At 43.5% G+C, this 19,288-nt stretch overlaps 1 protein-coding gene across 1 annotated transcript in view; it reads right to left on the bottom strand.

The window, feature by feature from the left end:
• Window positions 1–5,783, bottom strand: part of ELOVL2 (ELOVL fatty acid elongase 2) — a 51,562-nt gene extending 45,779 nt beyond the window's left edge. Inside the window, exon 1 of the mRNA XM_081873164.1 lies at window positions 5,511–5,783. Within this exon, the coding sequence (XP_081729290.1) occupies window positions 5,511–5,513 (3 nt within the window). The 5' untranslated portion in view covers window positions 5,514–5,783. The remainder of the gene's footprint in view (window positions 1–5,510) is intronic.
• Window positions 5,784–19,288: the final 13,505 nt, after the last annotated feature.

The following is a 19,288-nucleotide window of genomic DNA, read 5'->3' as shown; positions in this document are numbered from 1 at the left end:
TCTGGATTAGCAGAGTCTGTAACCTAAAGCGTCTGTAACCTGAAGAGTCTGTAACCTGAGGTACCACTGTAACACTAAATAAGCTTTGTACTTTCCAATATCATATATCTCCAAGACCAGGGATGGTCCTCTTAAGATGCACAAGAATTCTTTGCAATCAAAATGGCTGGGTGTTGGGTTGGTTGTTTGTTTGGTGCAACATTATTTAATGCATGACAACACCAGATGATATACCCACATCTCCAGGAGGTTATCCTTTTTTATGCACCCCAGTGTTGCATCCAGTTCAATGCCTAATTTTGGCACATTACACTGTCAAGGGCTCTAGGCTCTCATCTTGCCAATGTATCTGCAAAATAAAAAGGATCTGGGAGCGTGCCCCCACAAACTAAGCTTTAGGCCTCCACAAATCATTTATCCACACCTCCAGGTATTATGCCAGACCAAAAGAAAAGAGAAAAAAAGTTGTTATATGGTTGCAAAGAGGACATTGGCTTATGACACTTGCTGAAGGAACCGAACTCCATGAAGATTCCAGATAACATGAAGCTCTCTAGCTGTAGGGCAGTATGTTCATAAGGGAAGGACTGTAGCTCAGTGGTAGAGCATTTGCTTTGCATGCAAAAGGTCCCAGGTTCGATCCCTGGCATCTCCAGATAAGGCTGGGAAAAATGCCTACCTGAAACCCTACAGACTCGCTGCTAGTTAGTGTTGATAATACTGAGCTAAATGGTTGAATGGCTTGACTTCGTATAAGGTAGGTTCCTATGTTGGGGTGGGGAGCATTTTTCAGTGTGGGCTTCTCCACACTCTCTCTATCCAGGCAAGCAAGAGGCATTGTCACAGTTCAGGGTCACATTCAAGCAAGGCAGAGGCACTCAGGGAGGGCATGAAACAGAGCCCATCAGGTGTCTGGCTTGGTGTGTCCTGGGGACAATCCTGAAAGCCAGACAGGGACCCCTGGAGGGCCACATCTGGCCACCCCATCCTATGTAGCTGTGAAGAATCTCTGCACTGTGGGGGTGAGGAAACTTGTGGTGTGAATTGGTCCTTTGTCACTAGACAAACTGATAGTTATCATCATTCACTTTTGACAGGCAATGCTCATGGCATGTCTGGGGTGTTCCACAGTTTGCAACTGCTGCAGAAAACATTGGTGGTTCCTGAAGTCTAGTATATGGGGTGACATCCAATGGTGTCAGCCTGCCTGCACAACAAAAATTCGGTTTGCATAAATGGAGATTCTCCTGCCTATTCTCTCTTCTCCCCGCTGCAGCTCCCCAGTAATTCCAAAATCTGCTCCATTGCCTCTCTCTACTGGTCCATCTGGCTCAGCATGGTCTCTTCTTACTGGTAGTGGCTTTCCAATGTATTTCCATGCATGTCTACTTGAGATGATCCAGTTTTAACTGGAGATCCTGGGGGAAATCAGGCTCATGGCTCAGAATAAGCATGCAACTGAGGCTGAGAACGCTGGTTAATATGGGAAGTATATTCCATAAACAGCAAAACAAAACAAACAAACACCCTGATGTCTTCAAAATGATTATCAGGCTTGAGTGGGGTGAAACATTGTATCCCGATTCTCACAAATACTTTGCATGGCTATATCGAAAGATACAGTGTAATAATACATGCTTACTACAGAAACTGTATACAACTTTCAAACTAACGATTTCCCAAATAAAACACAGATACTGGCACCTTGACCTTGGGCATCACTGCCATTTCAGCGAATTGTACTTGCTTCCAAATGATGAGTTTATGCTCAGCATGTAAGATGGACAAGAGAATTTGTTTTTATATGTGTTTCCAGGTTTGTAGAACTTTGCAACCTGGGAAGCTGCTTTCCATCACATAACTGTGATCACTAAGAGTCTCCTTTGTCATTTCATTGTAGTTCAACTACACATGTCTCTGTGTAAAAAGTGTGTCCATCTCATTCCCTGCACTTATTTTCTCCAATAAGTTACTGACTTAAAAAACCAACTGCAAACAAAAAGCCATGCTGCCATTTCTGAATATGCTTTGGATACAGCGAGTTCCCTCCATGGGCAGGAGAATGGCACATATTACCTTCCAACTCTATGATTCTATAAAACACATAAAACACTGCCAGGATAAATCACAAGTATGGAATATATTTATGCTGTCCAAAATCTAATTTCCCAAAAACTACTTGGGTGTATGGAGAGTTCAGAGAGTTCAGAGTAACTGGTGCAAGCCAAAAGTTTCAGGTTTGGTGTTAGAATAAAAACTCAGTAGCACCTATATGTGACCTGATTCCCAGTTGATGTGCACTAGGTTGTTCATTATATCATACATCATTAACTTCATCTTATCATTAGTGCAGTCCTTGTGATCCTCTGGGACACAGGCTCAATGGTGTAACTACAAACACACATGAACACATTACTGATAATTGGGTTAGCTACTGAGCCACCTTGAACCTTCGTTTTCTCATCTGTATATTCACTGAGATGACTGATAGGCCCAGCTAACATGAGGGTTCCAATCCCCTTTGTGGATCACCCTTACATTTCATGCTCTTACATTTCAAATTACATTTCAAAAGCTGTAAGCTTGGCAGGGTTTTTTAAATAAAAAAATTACACGCACAAAAGTCACCCAATAAGATAGCATTTTTCATTCATCTGTTAGCTCCCCACCTGTAAAACCTGCCTTAGTTAAGAAAAATTTGAACCCAGGTGAGTACCTTTTTAAAGCTATCAACAGTGCAGAACTGGGTTTGTTTCTTGGAATTGGCACAGCGAGAAATGTATACAATAACCTTTAAGGGGTTTCCAAAGCTTATCTGATTCTTGTTTCATGTCATTCTATGAAAGGCATGAAATCTATTAGGGATAAAGCTATATACAACTGGAATTTTATCACAAACACACCCTTTCTCCTTCCATTCTTATTGCAGTTTTTCTGTGATGTGACTGTAAACTGTTACAACATTCATTAACATGGCTTTCAGCTAATTGTCAAGAATAGGTATTGTAGGTCTTGGAATACTTATTATTTCTTTCTCATTATGTACAGCTTAGTGTTCTTTTAGATAGATGGGGGGGGGGAGAGACAAACCTCATTTTAGCTTTGTTACTGTCAGAGGTAAATGGCTACATACCTGTCATCTGGCTACAATGGTCCTTTGGTCTGGTAACCGACCTTCCAGATAGTAACTAAGGGCTTTTCACACAGTAAGACCCAAATTTTGACGAAAAATATAATATATGTCATTGTCCTCGTTTTGTCTTACAGGCTGAAAACATTCCCTGAGCTGTTATCCTAACATGAGTATTTAATTTTGCCGCAAAAGAATACATATACAATCTGAACACTCACATAAAAGACCTAATCCAAATATGGTCATGAAGAACCCGACTGAATAAGGGTAATGGTGGTGAAGCTGGAATGCTAATACTCTAACATGCATTTGTTACATTCAGATAGATTTGTTCCCAAAGCTAGTAGCTAGATCTGAATTTCCTAGGATTTTCTAAATAACTTGGATCTGCAGTAGGAAGGAAGGAGCAGAGTGCTGCCTTTTAAAGTGCAAAATCTGTTGGGCAATACTTTTATTGGGATCAACGAAAACATCACAAAAGTGTGGAGCTGTTGTGATATTTTGATTGATTCCAATAAAAATATGGCCCCACAATGTATGGTGGGGTTTTTTTAGGAACCTGCATGTCTACTTTGGTTTTTTATGTCCCTTTAAACGGGCTTTTCATCTTTAATTTGCATACTACTAGAGTAGGTGGGGAAGGAGTAATTTGGAAGTTCTATTGGCAGCCAAGGATTCCACCTAGAGTTCTTCAAGGCTTGCCTAAGCTGATGTTAGGACCAGTTTGTAACATTGGAGTGGTATAAACTAACTGCTTCACCCATTTCTACAACAGAGTTAGGTAAAAGGAAAGTTTCTTCTTCTTTTAACCCTTACTATAGTGGCACCTTACTGGTGCTGGCTCGCCAGAGCAGCTTCGTCATGCTGGCCACGTGACCCGGAAGTGTCTCCGGACAGCGCTGGCCCCCTGCCTCTTAAGTGAGATGGGCGCACAACCCTAGAGTTGGACACGACTGGCCCGTACGGGCAGGGGTACCTTTACCTTTACCTTATAGCGGCACCATGAATGTTTTCTGTTCAAGTGTGCACAAAGACAGAAGATCTGCAAGGGCAGCTGATTAAGCCTGCAATCCTATAAACCCCTTTATCAGAGAGTAAGCCCTATTGAACTTAATGGCACTTACTTCCAAGTAGACTTGTATAAGATTGCACCATATAGGAAGCAAGTGTGTGCATGAGTAGAGGAGCTCTTCATATACAGAGAGCACCCCAAAACTGCACCCTGATTCTTCATAGGATGCATTTTGAAAAAATAAGCTGTGGGGCACAAAAGGAGGGGAAGGAGGGAGCTCAGTTGGTGAAACCAGTATGTAAAATATGGCTTCCATGAGGTCCTCAGTGTGCTTTTGTTAATGGGTCTGAGAGCAACAAATGAACAACTGTGAATCTGTATGTGTTGAGAAACAAACACCTGTATGCAGATAAGAACATGTGTCTGTCTGTGTGTGAGGAAACATTAGTTGGGGAGGTCAGGTGTGGGTGGGGAAGAGAGGATAAAGTAATGTGGGCACAGCAGTTGTTGCCTATAGACAGAGAGAGAGAGAGAGAGAGAAGGAGAGAAAGTGCTATATATATGAGATACAGTGAGAGAAATGGATGGTGTTTGCCTGTGCGAGGGCTGTGTGGGTGTGCTAACAAGAACAGTGTGCATATCAAGAAAATGTGGTGCATATGTTGCGCGAGGTGCATTGTCTTGCAGAGAACAAGCATTTGTGTGCAAGGAAAAGGCTCAAGGTGTAAAAAGAAAAATGCTGGCATTGCGCTAGATGTGAGACAAAGGATAAAGTGGGCATGAGAGAGAGAGAGAGAGAGAGAAATGGGGTATAGGAGCGTGAGGCAGCATGTCATGTACAGGTGTGAGGAAAAGTGCCTGCGGGGAATGATGTGGGAGAAAATGAGGGGATGAGGCGGAGGAATAAGGAAGAGGGGTTTGTGTGTGTGTGTTTGAGGGCGGGGAAGCATGTGGGAACGAGAATGAAGGGAATGTGTGCACCTGCGTGTGTGTGTAGGTGGGCAGAGAGAGAGAGGAGCTGCGTGTGTATCCTTGGCTTGCTAAGCGTCTAGGAGGGAAGCCTGAATGGCGCGCGCGCACGGCTGTGGCAGGTGTTGGGGTGGGAAAGGCGCTGCTGTGGGCGCCTGGGAGGAGAGAGCCCGGCTCCTGTCCGTGGGGTCTCCTGGCTTCTTTCTCAGCCCTCAGGGCTGAAGAGCGAGAGGGAGAGCGCGCGCGCGAGAGAGAGAGAGAGAGAGAGCGCTCTCCTCCTCCTCCTCCTCCTCCTCCTCGGAGGGATTTAGCGTCTCCCGGCGGGAGAAACGCGGCTGTCCGCTCCGGGCGCGCCAGAAATAGGCTGGTCCCTTCCCTCACTCCTCCCTCACTCACCATGTTGCCGCCGCCGAAGGGGGTCTCTGGGCGGGGGGAAGGCGGCGGGGCGCGCTGGGCCAGGCGAGGAGGAGGAGGCGGCGGCGGCGCGGCGAGGCGCTGTCCAGGGTATCCCGGCTCTCCGTCAGCTCGGCGAGCGCTCCAGCGAGTCGCGGCTCCTTCCCCGGCCGGGCGTGCTGGGCTTCCCGCTCTCTCCGCCTCCGCCTCTCGCTCTGCAGCTTAAGGCCAGCTCCGGCCTCCCCATGCTCCGCGCGCCCGCCCCGCCCCCCGGCCTCGCGCGAAAGGCGAGGGGCTGCTGGGCTGACTTCAGAGAGGGGGCGGGGCCAAGGGCGGCCCCGAGGGGGGGGGGGAGCGCGCAGGCTCCTCCTCCTCTTCTCCCTGCGCGAGCCAAGAGCTCAGCTTGCGCGCGCCAGCCGGTGGGTTTGCAAGGGCAAGAGAGCCGGCGGCGCCTGCTTTTCGCGGGGACGTTTGATCTTTGCATCCCCTCCGCGGGGCTCCTTTGGCCCACTTGGCTCCGGGGCCGCTGCAAGGCTGCCAGCCCGTTTCTCTTGCCGGGGCGGCGAGTTTAGCGACCTCCAGTTGCAGATCTGGAACGTTGCAATAGATTCCCTGACTGGGGAGCCGTGCTTCGAGAGCAGGGTTAGGCACCTGGGAGAGCAGGGTTTGAATCCCTTCTCTGCCCTGAAGCTCACTTGGGCTGTCTTCTCTGAGCCTAAACGACCCCGCCGTGTTGTAGTAAAGGAGGAGAGGGAGAACCGTGCGCCTTGAGCTCCTTGGAGAAAAAAGTGGGGTACAAACTTCGATCGCTCGATCAATAGATAGACAGTTCTGTATTAAAGAGAAAGTTGCAACAGCAAGCAAGCAAGCAAGCTGCGGCAGCTTCGAGGGTCCCTCGCCTGCAACTCCTATGCACTCCTGTGGGTACCTGGAAGTAAGCGCCATGGAACTTAGGGCCCCTTCAGACGTGCTTTCCATTGCGTGTTCATGGTGGTTTGTGCTCATGGTGGTATAATCGCAGGAGTTACGCGCGGTCCCCGCTTTCCACACCCGTTTGCACCAGCAAACTTGGGGAGAGGGAGAGAGGATGTGCCGCCATGAAGCTCACCTAGGGTCCATTAGCATCCTAACCTACCTCACAGGATTGTTGTTAGGATAAAATAGTGAAGGGAGAACTGTGTGAACCACCATGACCTCATTGAAATTGGGATATTAGTGTAATTTTTTAAAATAAAGAAATGTTGCAGAACTGCAAAAAGGTGCCAGTATGGAGGTGTCTGCAATGGGGCTTATTTCTACCTTCAGACAGTTACCTAAGATTATTACTTCAGTGGGAATATTTGGCCTTTTCAAAGTAATGCAACTTGTACTGTGTAAAGGCAACTTTTGGTACTGTACCACTGAGGCACAGAAGCAGAACTGGTATGAGACTCTTTTGTACCCCAGGCAAGGCTAACTTCTTGCACAAACACATTTGTGTAAATTACTCACTTCAATTTTCAAAAACAGACATCTTACAGAAAAAAATGAAAAGCACCAAACTTGAATCTGCTAAATTTATTTTAAATTGCAATAAATAATACAACAATCTTTGATTAGCTTCTCAAATACAAAAGAAAATGTTTTAGCACACAAATCATTTTGAATAATCTTGTGAATTGTGGTGTTAAAATTTAAGTTTGCAAATTTTGCCACTGGTTCCTTCGAGTGCTGATCCTTGGGCATTTTTCATGGATATATGTAGTTTTATGTAGTTTTTCAATTTCATTGTTCCGCAAGGGACAATGACAATAAAGATATCATATCGTATCGTATCGTATCGTATAGTTGCCAAGCCAACCGGTTTCTTTTGCAACATTGTTGAGCATATGTAAGTTTGTAAAAGTTTGAGTTTTGAGAAACTGTGTTCACCGCTTGCTACTGACCCTGAAAGTGTGGGAGGAATGCTTAGATCAACAGAAACATTAGGCACGTTATCCAGGAGTTTTTGTTGTAGTACGAAGAGAAGTATTCCTTTTGGCAGCAAAGACTTTGGAAGTCTTCGAGCTATTGCTATAAGTTCACAGCACAGATCTTCAGCATCAATATATTTGTTTCCATAGTGCATCAATTATTTTTCCAAATTCTTGCAGGCCTTAAGTGCCTCTTCAGTAGATTTGTTGTTGACACTGTATATATTGCTGCAGCTGTTGGAATCTCTCTTTAGCAGATTGTATGGCCATGTCTAAGACAGCATAGTAGAAACCTTCCTTAGTACCTTCAAGGAAGCTTTGTTACTGATAGTGGTCATTTTAGAATTTCTGCTATGTTTCTCTGAACATGAAGGGTAAGGTTTTATCTCATTTCTGATAAAACTGAGCACACCTCAGCAAAGCAAGGTCCAAGGCTGCTGTCCACATGGTCTGTATGGCTGGATTATAGAAAAGCAAAATACCAGACCCAATGTGTACGATCTTTGCTGCCTCACCTTGTTGACTATCAATTGCTGGATGTGACTGGAACCTAGCCAGAGACCTAGCACTGGATAATGTAGCTGAGTGATCATAATAGAATCTTGAGAATATCAGGTCAAATCCAGTAAATCTAGTAGACTACCTGGGGTGCTGGATTTATCACAGGCTACCTATCTAAGGGGTAATCAACTTGGTGTTCATGGATGATGGAAGTTGCAATCCAAACATCTGAGGGTGCCACCATGACTGTCTCTGATCTACCTCCGCAGTTAGCCACTCAAAAGCTTCCACATAAGGTACAAATTTGACTTTAGGCAAAATGATGGTGGCAACTTGGAAAAACAGTGTTCCTCATCTGCAGCTCCATGCCTCTATATTGCATCTGGTGTTGGACAGCTCCATGTATGCACTGACCATGGTCAAACCACTGAGCCCTCTTGGGCTTGCTGATCAGAAGGCCAGCGGTTCAAATCCTGGCTCCCATAGCTCTGTCCCAGCTCCTGCCAACCTAGCAGTTCGAAAGCATGCCAGTGCAAGTAGATAAACAGGTACTGCTGTGGCAGGAAGGTAAACAATGTTTCGCTGCTTCTGGGTTGGCGCCTCCGGCAATGGCTGAGCTCCTCCGATCGGGAGGAACTTACTCCGTGAAAAACAGGGTCTGACCGCCACGGCGAAGGCAGAGACCCATTGAAATCACAGGTGGAAGAAACCTGTGAACCTGGGATTCGGCTGGCACCTTTTGCGCCTCCCCTACTCACGGGGAAACCCTGTTTAGGGGATCTAGAGTGACGTGGGGTGAGCGGCACAGTGCTTTTAATTGACCGCTTCTTTCACGGAGTGAAGCCGCATTGCTGTTGCTGGAGAGCGCTGACTTTTTCCTGTGGACAATTGGATTTTAAACAACTACCCGTAAGTAGAACGAAAAATTGGATTTTTAAGTATCTTAATTCGGCGCCGAAGCGGGAAAGTCATAAACAGGAAGTCCGCCTTCTGCTTTTGTAAATAGACTGAAGCAAAGATGTTACAAGCTAAAGCCTTTGAAAGCCTTTGATAAAAGATTAAATTTCCATCGGTTAAAAATACAGAACCCCCCTTGGAGGCAGGTGAAGAGGGGGGAAGCTTTGAATTGAACTTAGTAAGCCTGCAGGAGTGAGGGGAAAACCAAATCACCTCAGTTCTGAAACTGGGAACGGGTTGCCAGATGATGTTTGGGGAAAGTTCGTTGACAGAACGGATTTGACAGTTAGTTGAAATAAGAGCAATATACTGTTTCCATTGTCCTCTTCTGCATTCAAAATGGAGGAAAAGTAACCGAAAATTGAAACTTTGTTTATTGCTTGAGCTGTGCTTGAAAGAACTCATACAAGTGGAGACTGTTTCCCTCTAGAGGGAGCTTTTGAAACTGTTACAGGAGTGTAACTGGGGGATCTACAGCTGCAAGATAAGGATTCTGAGAACCAGTGATTGACCTTGGACTATTCAAAATGTTGATAGGAGAAGATATTGTGACTCTATTATGTAAAATAAGTCATTCGCTGGAAGAGCTTAATAAAAAGACGGATGCCACGACTTTTAAAGTTGAAAACTTGGAACAGAAAGTGACTAATTTGATACGAGAAGAGAGCACCAATACAGATATAATTCAGGACTTGGCACAAGTACCTACTTTGGCAGAACAAATGGTGGAGGAAAAGGAGAAAGTTGTTGTTTTTGAACCTAAAATAACACAAGTGGGACTCTTAGTTTTACAGAAGCAAATTGAGGACTATAAATTGAGGCCTTCTATGATTGAATATAGAAAAAGTCAGATTTCGAGGATTGGTTCCTGGTTTGGACTGAAGAAGGAAAGTCGGAATGATCCCTCTATCCAGGGATTAATTGATTTTTGGGACATGGACTTGGACTTGGACTTGGAGGAGATTGAAGGTTTGGGGGCCTTTGGATTTGGAAGAATCTTGAAATACGGCCTGAAATACTTTATTGACCCTAGCCTCAACTATGGAAATCTGGCTGAACTGTCCAGAAGGAATAAAAATATTGTTAAGATGGAGTTTTCTCAAGATTTGCTCTCTAGCATCAAAGAATATGAAGGAGATCAGCAGAAGGGACCTGGAAAAGAGTTAAGAGCCTCAGACATAAGATCTCCAGGTTGATGGACTATATGGAATTGACGGAAAGGACTGGCAGAATCTGAAACCAGGGAGAGGAGTTGATGGAAGAAGATTGAAAAATTTAAAGTTTATATATAGAAATATTGCAAAATTAATGAGTGATAGATAATTGGTGGATTGATATTTTATGGATTTAGCAGAAATGTTATTTGGAGGAAATTTAAAGACTATTTACAGAAACATTATAAAATTATAAAATTAATATCTGTTAGAAGGATGTTGGAATAATATTATATGATTTTAGCAGGAATGATATAAAGGATTTGGGAATAACTGACTGTTAATTGGTGAAAGGAGGAAAAGTAAAGTTACATTATATTAAGACAATTTACAGGACAAAAATTTTAAAAGAGGGAAAGGATTTGCTGAAATGATAAGTGACCTAGAATACAAAAAAGGGAGGTGGGAGGAGGTCAAGGAAATAAGCTAATGAAAGATTAGTAATGAGGAGATTTGATGCATTTTTCTTTGTGTTTTTGTTTTTGTTTTTGTTTAACGGGTTCTATTTCTCTGTTTTTTTTGTTTTTTTTAATATTGTGATCTGTTGTTTTGCTTTTGTTTAATGTGGCATTTTTTACTTTTTCTTTCTGTAATTTTTGAAACTTTAATAAATATTATTTTTTTAAAAAAGGAAGGTAAACAATGTTTCCATGTGCTCTCGTTTCTGTCACGGTGTTCCGTAGTGCCAGAAGCGGTTAAGTCATGCTGGCCACATGACCTGGAAAGCTGTCTGTAGACAAACGCTAGCTCCCTCGGCCTAAAAGTTCCGCACCCCATAGTTACCTTTGACGGGACTTAACCTTCCAGGGGTCCTTTACCTTTACCCTCACCTTGCCTCAATACCAGTTGGAAGCATCTATTTGCCTTTCATGTGGACTTTCCTCCCACTGTCTTTATCTCCTTTTTTCATGACAGCAAAGGGCCTGCTTACATCACCAAAGATTAAAGTACAAAGATAATTATAAAGCTCCCAATTATTTGGAGCCAGCAGTTTTTAAAGAAATGCACCAAATCTGCAATGCCCCAAGCTGGGATATGCAAAACCTATGTATTTCATTTCTTAGGTTAATAACTTGACCAGACATCATCTCTGCAAACAAGCTCCAGTAATAAGGAGCAGTTTAGAAAGATTAAAATAAATCCCAAAGACTTTAACTTGTAAACTTCTGTCACTTAAGATTGCTAGGAAGGAGCCATAAATGGGCTCATTTTTTGAGACACTTTTCTGAATAGCTCTCCAGAAACAAAGTGAGCAAGGGTACCCTTAAGGCAAGCTTCATATTCCCAATTTTTAACCAAGGCCTTGTGTGATGTCCACCAGGCGTTGTTCTTCACACTGAGGTGTGTTCATGGGAATTTGTGCCCCATGAAATCATAGTTGGAAGAGACCCCAGTGTATAGTGGCTTCTAACCAATGCAAGAGGCCAGGTGAAACTATGCAGTGGATGTTAGGAAGGGATTTCCAAGGAGGATATTTGCCTGTTCCATACATTGGAAGAAGCTGGCAGAAGGTGTGGAGGTCGGAGTGTGAGAAACAAACAAAACTGGTGATAAATAGAACACAGCATGCAGAACAGGACATAGAAGAAGAGATCTTAAATCTACAGTTACATATTGTCGGATTGTCATGTCATTTAGAAATTTGATAATAATAATAACAAGAACAAGAACTAATAATCAATATGTATAATATGTATAAAATGATGTACAGGTGGTACGTAACGCCCGTAAAATTGGAAAAAATATATAAAACTGGTGATAAATTATGCTGGAAATGCAAGATCAAGGAGGGCGATTTTTTTCATATGTGGTGGTTGTGTGAGTCTATCAAAAAATTCTGGGAATCTATCTACAATGAACTAAAAAAAATCCTCAAATATACCTTTATAAAAAAACCCGAAGCCTTTCTGCTTGGAATAATTGGAGAGGAAATCAAAAAGGAAGATCAAACACTCTTTCAGTATGCGACAGTGGCTGCCAGAACTCTAATAGCGCAGAATTGGAAGACATCAAAAATCCCAACTATAAACGAGTGGCAATATAAATTATTTGATTATTCAGAATTGGCAAAAAATGACACAGAAAATAAGAAATCAAAAAGACATAAAGTTTAACAAAGATTGGAATAAATTTATGACATATATGGAAACAGAGGTAAAAAATCTAAAAATCACAGTAGGTGCGATGTAACACTTGTGATGTAAAGAGTTTTCTGAGGAAAAGAAACTGCAGATAAAAAATCATATAATATATTCTGAAACCGAGATGAAGGGAAGTCAATTGGTGTTGTGTGTTATTTAGTAAATGTAAGCTAATTTGTATCGTATGTTAGGAGATTTCTTTCTTTTTTTTTTCTTTTTTTTCTCGTTATTATTTGTCTTTCTTTATGTATGTCTTTTCTGTGCGTATGTATTATGTATGTTTTTGTTTGTTTGTTTTAATGTTTCATGAAATAAAACGATTAAAAAAAAAAGAAATTTGATAATAATAATAACAAGAACAACAACTAATAATCAATCAGATTTGTGGTACATATTGCACCCCCTCCAGTCCTGGCTGGTATTGCTGCTCTAAGTAGTGCAATCACTGTATTTCTTTCTCCAAATAATTCCATACCTTCAAGCCCCCTTGGGAGAGAAACATTCCCACCCAGATGATTTTTTTTTCTGCTGCAAGGAAGCACGTCTTAGAAAACTGGCCAGTTTTCTCTTCGTTTTTGTTTACTAAAACCTCTTTGGTAGATTTCTGGAATGGAAAAGTGTTGAAACAGATGGCTAATGTTTTCCATGCATCTGTGTGAACACTCAACATGGGGCTGCGCAGGCTTCGAACATTTTGCATGGTGGTCTGTACTGTGTTTTTGGTTTTTGTTTAATAAAAGTGTAACTCGGCATAATAACTATATCTGTCTGTGTGTCAGGAAAAAAATTATCTGTGTCTACAGAAAAACCTCTGCTCCCCAAGCACACAATAACCTATGAACTCTCTCTCTCTATATCTCTCTTTCACCTCTCCACCTCCCCATAGGTTTCCTGTTCATCTCAATATTAGTTAAATGTTGTTTCCTTGAGGTATGCATGCGTTATTGGGGAGGATCTGATGCCATGAAATGGTTGGTTAATGTTCTGGTTTGCATGTGGTTGTGGGGGATAATTATTGCTCCAAATACAGTGGTACCTCAGGTTACATACGCTTCAGGTTACATATGCTTCAGGTTACAGACTCTGCTAACCCAGAAATAGTGCTTCAGGTTAAGAACTTTGCTTCAGGATGAGAACAGAAATCATGCAGCAGCGGCACAGCAACAGCAGGAGGCCCCATTAGCTAAAGTGGTGCTTCAAGTTAAGAACAGTTTCAGGTTAAGTACGGACCTCCGGAACGAATTAAGTACTTAACCCGAGGTACCACTGTACCTTGCAGCTTTTCATGACAGAGCAATTGGGGGAGGGGGTGTTGGGAGTTTAAAGTGCAGTTTTCCTGTTAAGAGTTAGTGTGAATGTCGCTTGATCAGAGAAGTGCTTATCTACCACCGCTTGCCAGGCAGAGGATAAGGCAATCTTCCCTTCAGTTTTCTGGGCATGACTTTTAAACTGTGTGCTTGTATCAGATTGACACAGATGGGTTTCCATCAGGGCCCTAACGGGGTAGTCATCTTGATTTTTGTTGTACTCCACCTCTGCCTTTCGATTGCTGCCAGCTTTTATTTGGTCTTGTTTTTAGATGCAATGCTAACACAGGACTCACTTCCTTGCTTGCTAAGAAAACTTTACTTTCGGATATTGGGCAGTTTGGTAGTTTTTTGTTCTGCTGCTGTTGTCTATTCAGTTTCCTTTCCCCCAAAGACTTTTCTTCTACAAAATCACTACAGTGGTACCTCAGGTTAAGAACTTAATTCGTTCTGGAGAACTGTTCTTAACCTGAGGTACCACTTTAGCTAACGGGGCCTCCCGCTGCCGCTGCGCCACCGCTGTGCGATTTCTGTTCTCATCCTGAAGCAAAGTTCTTAACCCGAGGTACTATTTCAGGGTTAGCGGAGTCTGTAAACTGAAGCATTTGTAACCTGAAGCATCTGTAACCTGAGGTACCATTGTACTGGGGGGGGGGGGGAAGAACCAAGATCTCATCCACACCATCAAAATCCATCTTTCAACTAATTGGCAGTAATGCAGAATTTTTTCCAGAACTGATTACAGTGGTACCTCGGGTTAAGAACTTAATTTGTTCTGGAGGTCCGTTCTTAATCTGAAACTGTTCTTAACCTGAGGTATCACTTTAGCTAATGGGGCCTCCTGCTGTTGCCACGCTGCCGCCGCCGCCCAATTTCTGTTCTCATCCTGAAGCAAAGTTCTTAACCTGAAGTACTATTTCTGGGTTAGTGGAGTCTGTAACCTGAAGCGTCTGGAACCTGAAGCATCTGTAACCCGAGGTACCACTGTACAAGGTAATTTGCCTGTCAGCGTGCACCTGCCATATCAAAGTTCTTCGGTTATCTCTGTTTTGCCCTTCTCAAAATTCCACCTATTTGGCATTATGCATACCTTTATCACAAGGCCTCACCCCTCTGCCCCTCTTTTGCCTTTTTGGTTTCGCTGCTGTTCTATTTCTGGTGGAACCTTCCTCTAATTCCATCTTCCAGTTCATTATTTATTTATTTTTTCAGGCTTGGTGCTTAAATGCATAATTGAACTAATACATATACAGTGGTACCTTGGGTTAAGTACTTAATTCGTTCCGGAGGTCTGTTCTTAACCTGAAACTGTTCTTAACCTGAAGCACCACTTTAGCTAATGGGGCCTCCTGCTGCCGGCACGCCACCGGAGCCCGATTTCTGTTCTTATACTGAAGCAACGTTCTTGACCTAGGCACTATTTCTGGGTTAGTGGAGTCTGTAACTTGAAGCATATGTAACCTGAAGTATGTAACCTGAAGCATATGTAACCCGAGGTACTGCTGTACATTCAGCTTATAACTGCCCATTTTAATTCATTTTATTGCGAAAGAAAGGTACCCATTCCTGGTGCTCTAGGAATGCAGCCTACTTTCTCTGTCTATTGTATATTTCCTGTGCCTCTTTAGCATTCTGCTTTTTTTTTTTAATCTTCTGCCAGTTGGTGCTGGACTCTGGAGGAGGTCCAGGGCCACTGAACACAGTCTCTGGACACAGTCTCTGACACAGAAGCTCCCTTATGTAAGCAGTCACCTTATTATGGAGAGCTGGTCCTCTGCTAAACATGCTGGTCTTTGGGGCACATGGGTGTGACAGAATTACCGTATTTTTTGCTGTATAAGACTCACTTTTTCCCTCCTAAAAAGTAAGGTGAAATGTATGTGCATCTTATGGAGCGAATGCAGGCTGCGCAGCTATCCCAGAAGCCAGAACAGCAAGAGGGATTGCTGCTTTCACTGCGCAGCGATCCCTCTTGCTGTTCTGGCTTCTGAGATTCAGAATATTTTTTTTTCTTGTTTTCCTCCTCCAAAAACTAGGTGCGTCTTATGGTCTGGTGCGTCTTATAGAGCGAAAAATACGGGTAACTACTACCACTGGAGTGCTCAGGAAACACACACTGGTCCTCACACATGTGTTTCCAAGGGACCTGAGGGCATCTGCTGTGGCACTATGTGTAGGTGTGGTGGTTGGCTTGTGGAACTGTGCAAAGTGCAAACTGGCAACAACTTGTGCTGCAGCAACAACGTAGTACTTACAGCCCTCCATTTTGACTGAACACTTGCGGACAGTGGTTTGGAGGGTGCCTTGTCATTTTTACAAACTTCCGGATTGATCTACCCCTAAGGTGCCTATGCAAAACTCGTGTCCAACCATCCTTGTTTCCCCATGTGCACATATGGAAGGGAGGCACCCCAACCTTAACATCAGCCATCGCTAGAAATGGGGAAAGCTCATAAGGAGACAGGGTGGTGCCACTGAAAAATAAAATAATAACCTGCAAGCTGTTGTTCCCAGGCTAATCTGCATGGACAAGTTCTAGAGACAATGCACAATCTCAGGACAGATTTATAGATACGGTTTTTGGCACTCTTTCACATGATTTTCATGCCAGCATGAACACATGACAAAAATTATGCGGGTTGCTATACTGTTGAAAATAAGCAGCTTTCCATTGAGCCTACTTTAATTGCTTATTTATCAAACCCTTCATGTGTAACCTCTGTCCTAGTTTGACCTCTGTGCTTCATCCGAAATTCTGTGCAAGAACGTTGAGCACTTCTTTTGGGAAGAGAATACCTGAGGGCAAGACTGCACCTCACTAATGCAACGTATGTCTTTACGATAGCTCACTGTGAATGCATAGGAAAGCAAATAATGAGTAAATCAAAATCAAGACAAAAAAGAAGCAAAAAGTAACAGAAAAAACAAATGCAAGACACAGCCTCGGAAGAAGTAATCAGACCACCTTAGATGCTCTGCTTAAGCAAATTGTCCTGGACAAACCATGAAAGGGCCATAGCTGAGGCAACTTGATGAACCTGCAGTGTGTTGTTAATGAACCTGTATTTAGTTACGAGTAACATCCCACCTTGAGGGTACCCCAAGGCATGCTGCAAGCTCTGTTCAGCCACTTAGAACTTCTTGGTTGAAACTTGATGAATCTATGCCGCCCCTTAGTGGGCTTTTGAATTATAACACTCTCCTCCTTGAGTCAATGTTTAGGTGAAAAGCTCTTTCCCTCCAGATGTTGTTGGGCACCAACTTCCACCAGCTCTACCCAGCATGGCCAATGGTTAAGGATGATGGCCTTTGTAGTCCAGGAACATCTGGAGGGCCACAGCATCCCCGCCCCTGGCTGAGTACCAGCAATTTGGATTCTTCCAACATATGCCATGCATGTTTCAGGAACCCTACAGCATTCTCACAACTCCCATGCCAGGGGGAGAATTCAGCAAGAGAGTGGACTTCATTATTGATAGCAATGCATTGCCCAGAAAGTTCAAATATCATGTTAGGGAAATTAAAAGTTAAGTGAAAGTCATGAAAATGGAATAAAACGCTGGAAGCAGAATGGGGTACATACAGGGATATATTAAGGTTTACTGGAGAAGGTTGTGAATGGAAAACAAGAAGTGCAGGACTGGGTGACACGATGGCTTCAACAGCACCAAGTAAATGAATTATTTAAGAAATATAGGATATTTGGCTTTATAGAACAAAGATCTGAAATTGAATTAAGACTAATAGAAGGTAAAGAAAAACTGATTTTGAAAATGTATAAAATGTTGTTAGAATGGGAAATGAAAGACGAACTGGTTAAGTCAGCAATTATACATCAGGCTAAAGATTTGGGGCATAATATTGATATGGCTGCCTGGGAAAAGTTGTGGGAAGTAGATAGGGAATTCACTGCCTGTTATACTTTCAAGGAAAATTATTTGAAAATGATATACAGGTGGTATTTAACACCTAATAAACTGACCAAGAAGGGACACAGGTGGCGCTGTGTGTTAAACCACTTAACCACACCACTTAAGGTAACCCAGCGTCTAATGAGAGAATGGGGTGCCCGCAACACGCAGAAATGGAAGCCTATTCTGCAAAACCGAACCAATTGCACGGTCTGCACCCGGAACCTCTCGCACTCTGTGACCTACAGATGCTTTGGGAGGAGTACCCCTCCTCCCTGTGCCTTGGAATGAGTCCTCAGTTACGGCCCCGATTTTGGGTTCCGACGGATTTTGGGCTGCGTTAAGTTTGACAGAAGGAGCCTGTGGCTTTAACATCTCTGACCATGGTGTAGCTATTCGGCACCTGGCAATAGAAAGAGAGAAGGTAGCCCATATTCCTGTCCCAACCTGGAACAGATGGGACATGTCTTGGTTGACTGAGTGGCTTCTGAACCTGGGGTGCCTTAGAGGACTTTTTATGATGTTGATAGGCCCCTTGCTAATCTTGCTTCTTTTCTGCTCCTGTATACCCTGCTTAATGCAATGCTTGCAAAATATGATGCGTAAAATGATGTCACGAATGATTCGGCCCCAGATTATAGCACTGACACGAGAATACCAGCCAGTGCCTTGGGACGAGCCATAAGGCTGTCCAAAAGAAGAGGAGGGAATGAAGGAATGGGTTGCTGTGTAGTAAGTTTAAAAACTGACTCAACCCCCCCCCCCTTTTGTTCTTTCAAAAGAGAGCACTTTTAAATGCGTAAAACTTGAACTGTTGAGCAAAACCATAATAAGGACACAACTGCATAAACAGTTCTGTTCTTTATCAGGACAGGCAAGGGATGGCCTTGGCTCCCCAGGGGAACAACGAAAACATGTCAGAACTTATGTGCTGACGACAAAATACGCACAAGACCAATGTCCGGGGGAAACGCCAAAAGCGTGTTCCCGGAGATTATGACGTCTTCCCAGATAAGAGTAGGAAGAGGAAGATCCTTTTATGGTCAGAAGTACAGGAAGGAAAATCCTTTTATGGTTGAGAGTACCAGAGCAGGAACATATGTGATGTCAACCTGTGTACGTAGGCCGACGTGGTTGGGCTCCTAGGGGAGGAGTGAGAGGGTGCCTGGAGGATATATAAACTGCATGAAACCTGTCATTTCTTTGGACTTGCTGTGGACTTGATCACGCAAGTGCCTTCTATCCGGAGAGCAGAATAAACTCTTTCTTTGAATCAACCTCAGGTGTAGTTTGACTTCCTTCTTCCTGTCCCGAAGCAACACAGACCCAATCGGTGAATTCCAATAAGGCTACACTAGGACTTGCTGATCAGAAGGTCGGCGGTTCGAATCCCCGTGACAGGGTGAGCTCCCGTTGCTCGGTCCCTGCTCCTGCCAACCTAGCAGTTCGAAAGCACATCAGAGTGCAAGTAGATAAATAGGTACCACTCCGGTGGGAAGGTAAACGGTGTTTCTTGGTTCGCAAGAAGCGTCTTAGTCATGCTGGCCACATGACCCGGAAGCTGTACGCCAGCTCCTTCGGCCAATAAAGCGAGATGAGCACCCTTTACCTTTACCTAAACTGACCAAGATGTATAAGACTTTTATCAAGTAAATGCTGAAGGGTCTGAAGGGTGGTGGACTTGTAAAAAGGCAACAGGCTTTGGGGAATTGAAGAAGATGTTTAAAATAGTTATTCACAAAAGGCCTGAAGCATTTCTTTTGGGAATAATAGTGGCAGAGATGCCCCCCCCCAATCT

Source organism: Podarcis erhardii (assembly GCF_964252035.2).
Source record: "Podarcis erhardii genome assembly, chromosome: 8".
NCBI lineage: Eukaryota > Metazoa > Chordata > Lepidosauria > Squamata > Lacertidae > Podarcis > Podarcis erhardii.
The sequence above is the reverse complement of the archived record's forward strand: the minus strand, read 5'-3'. Positions and strand labels throughout refer to the sequence as shown.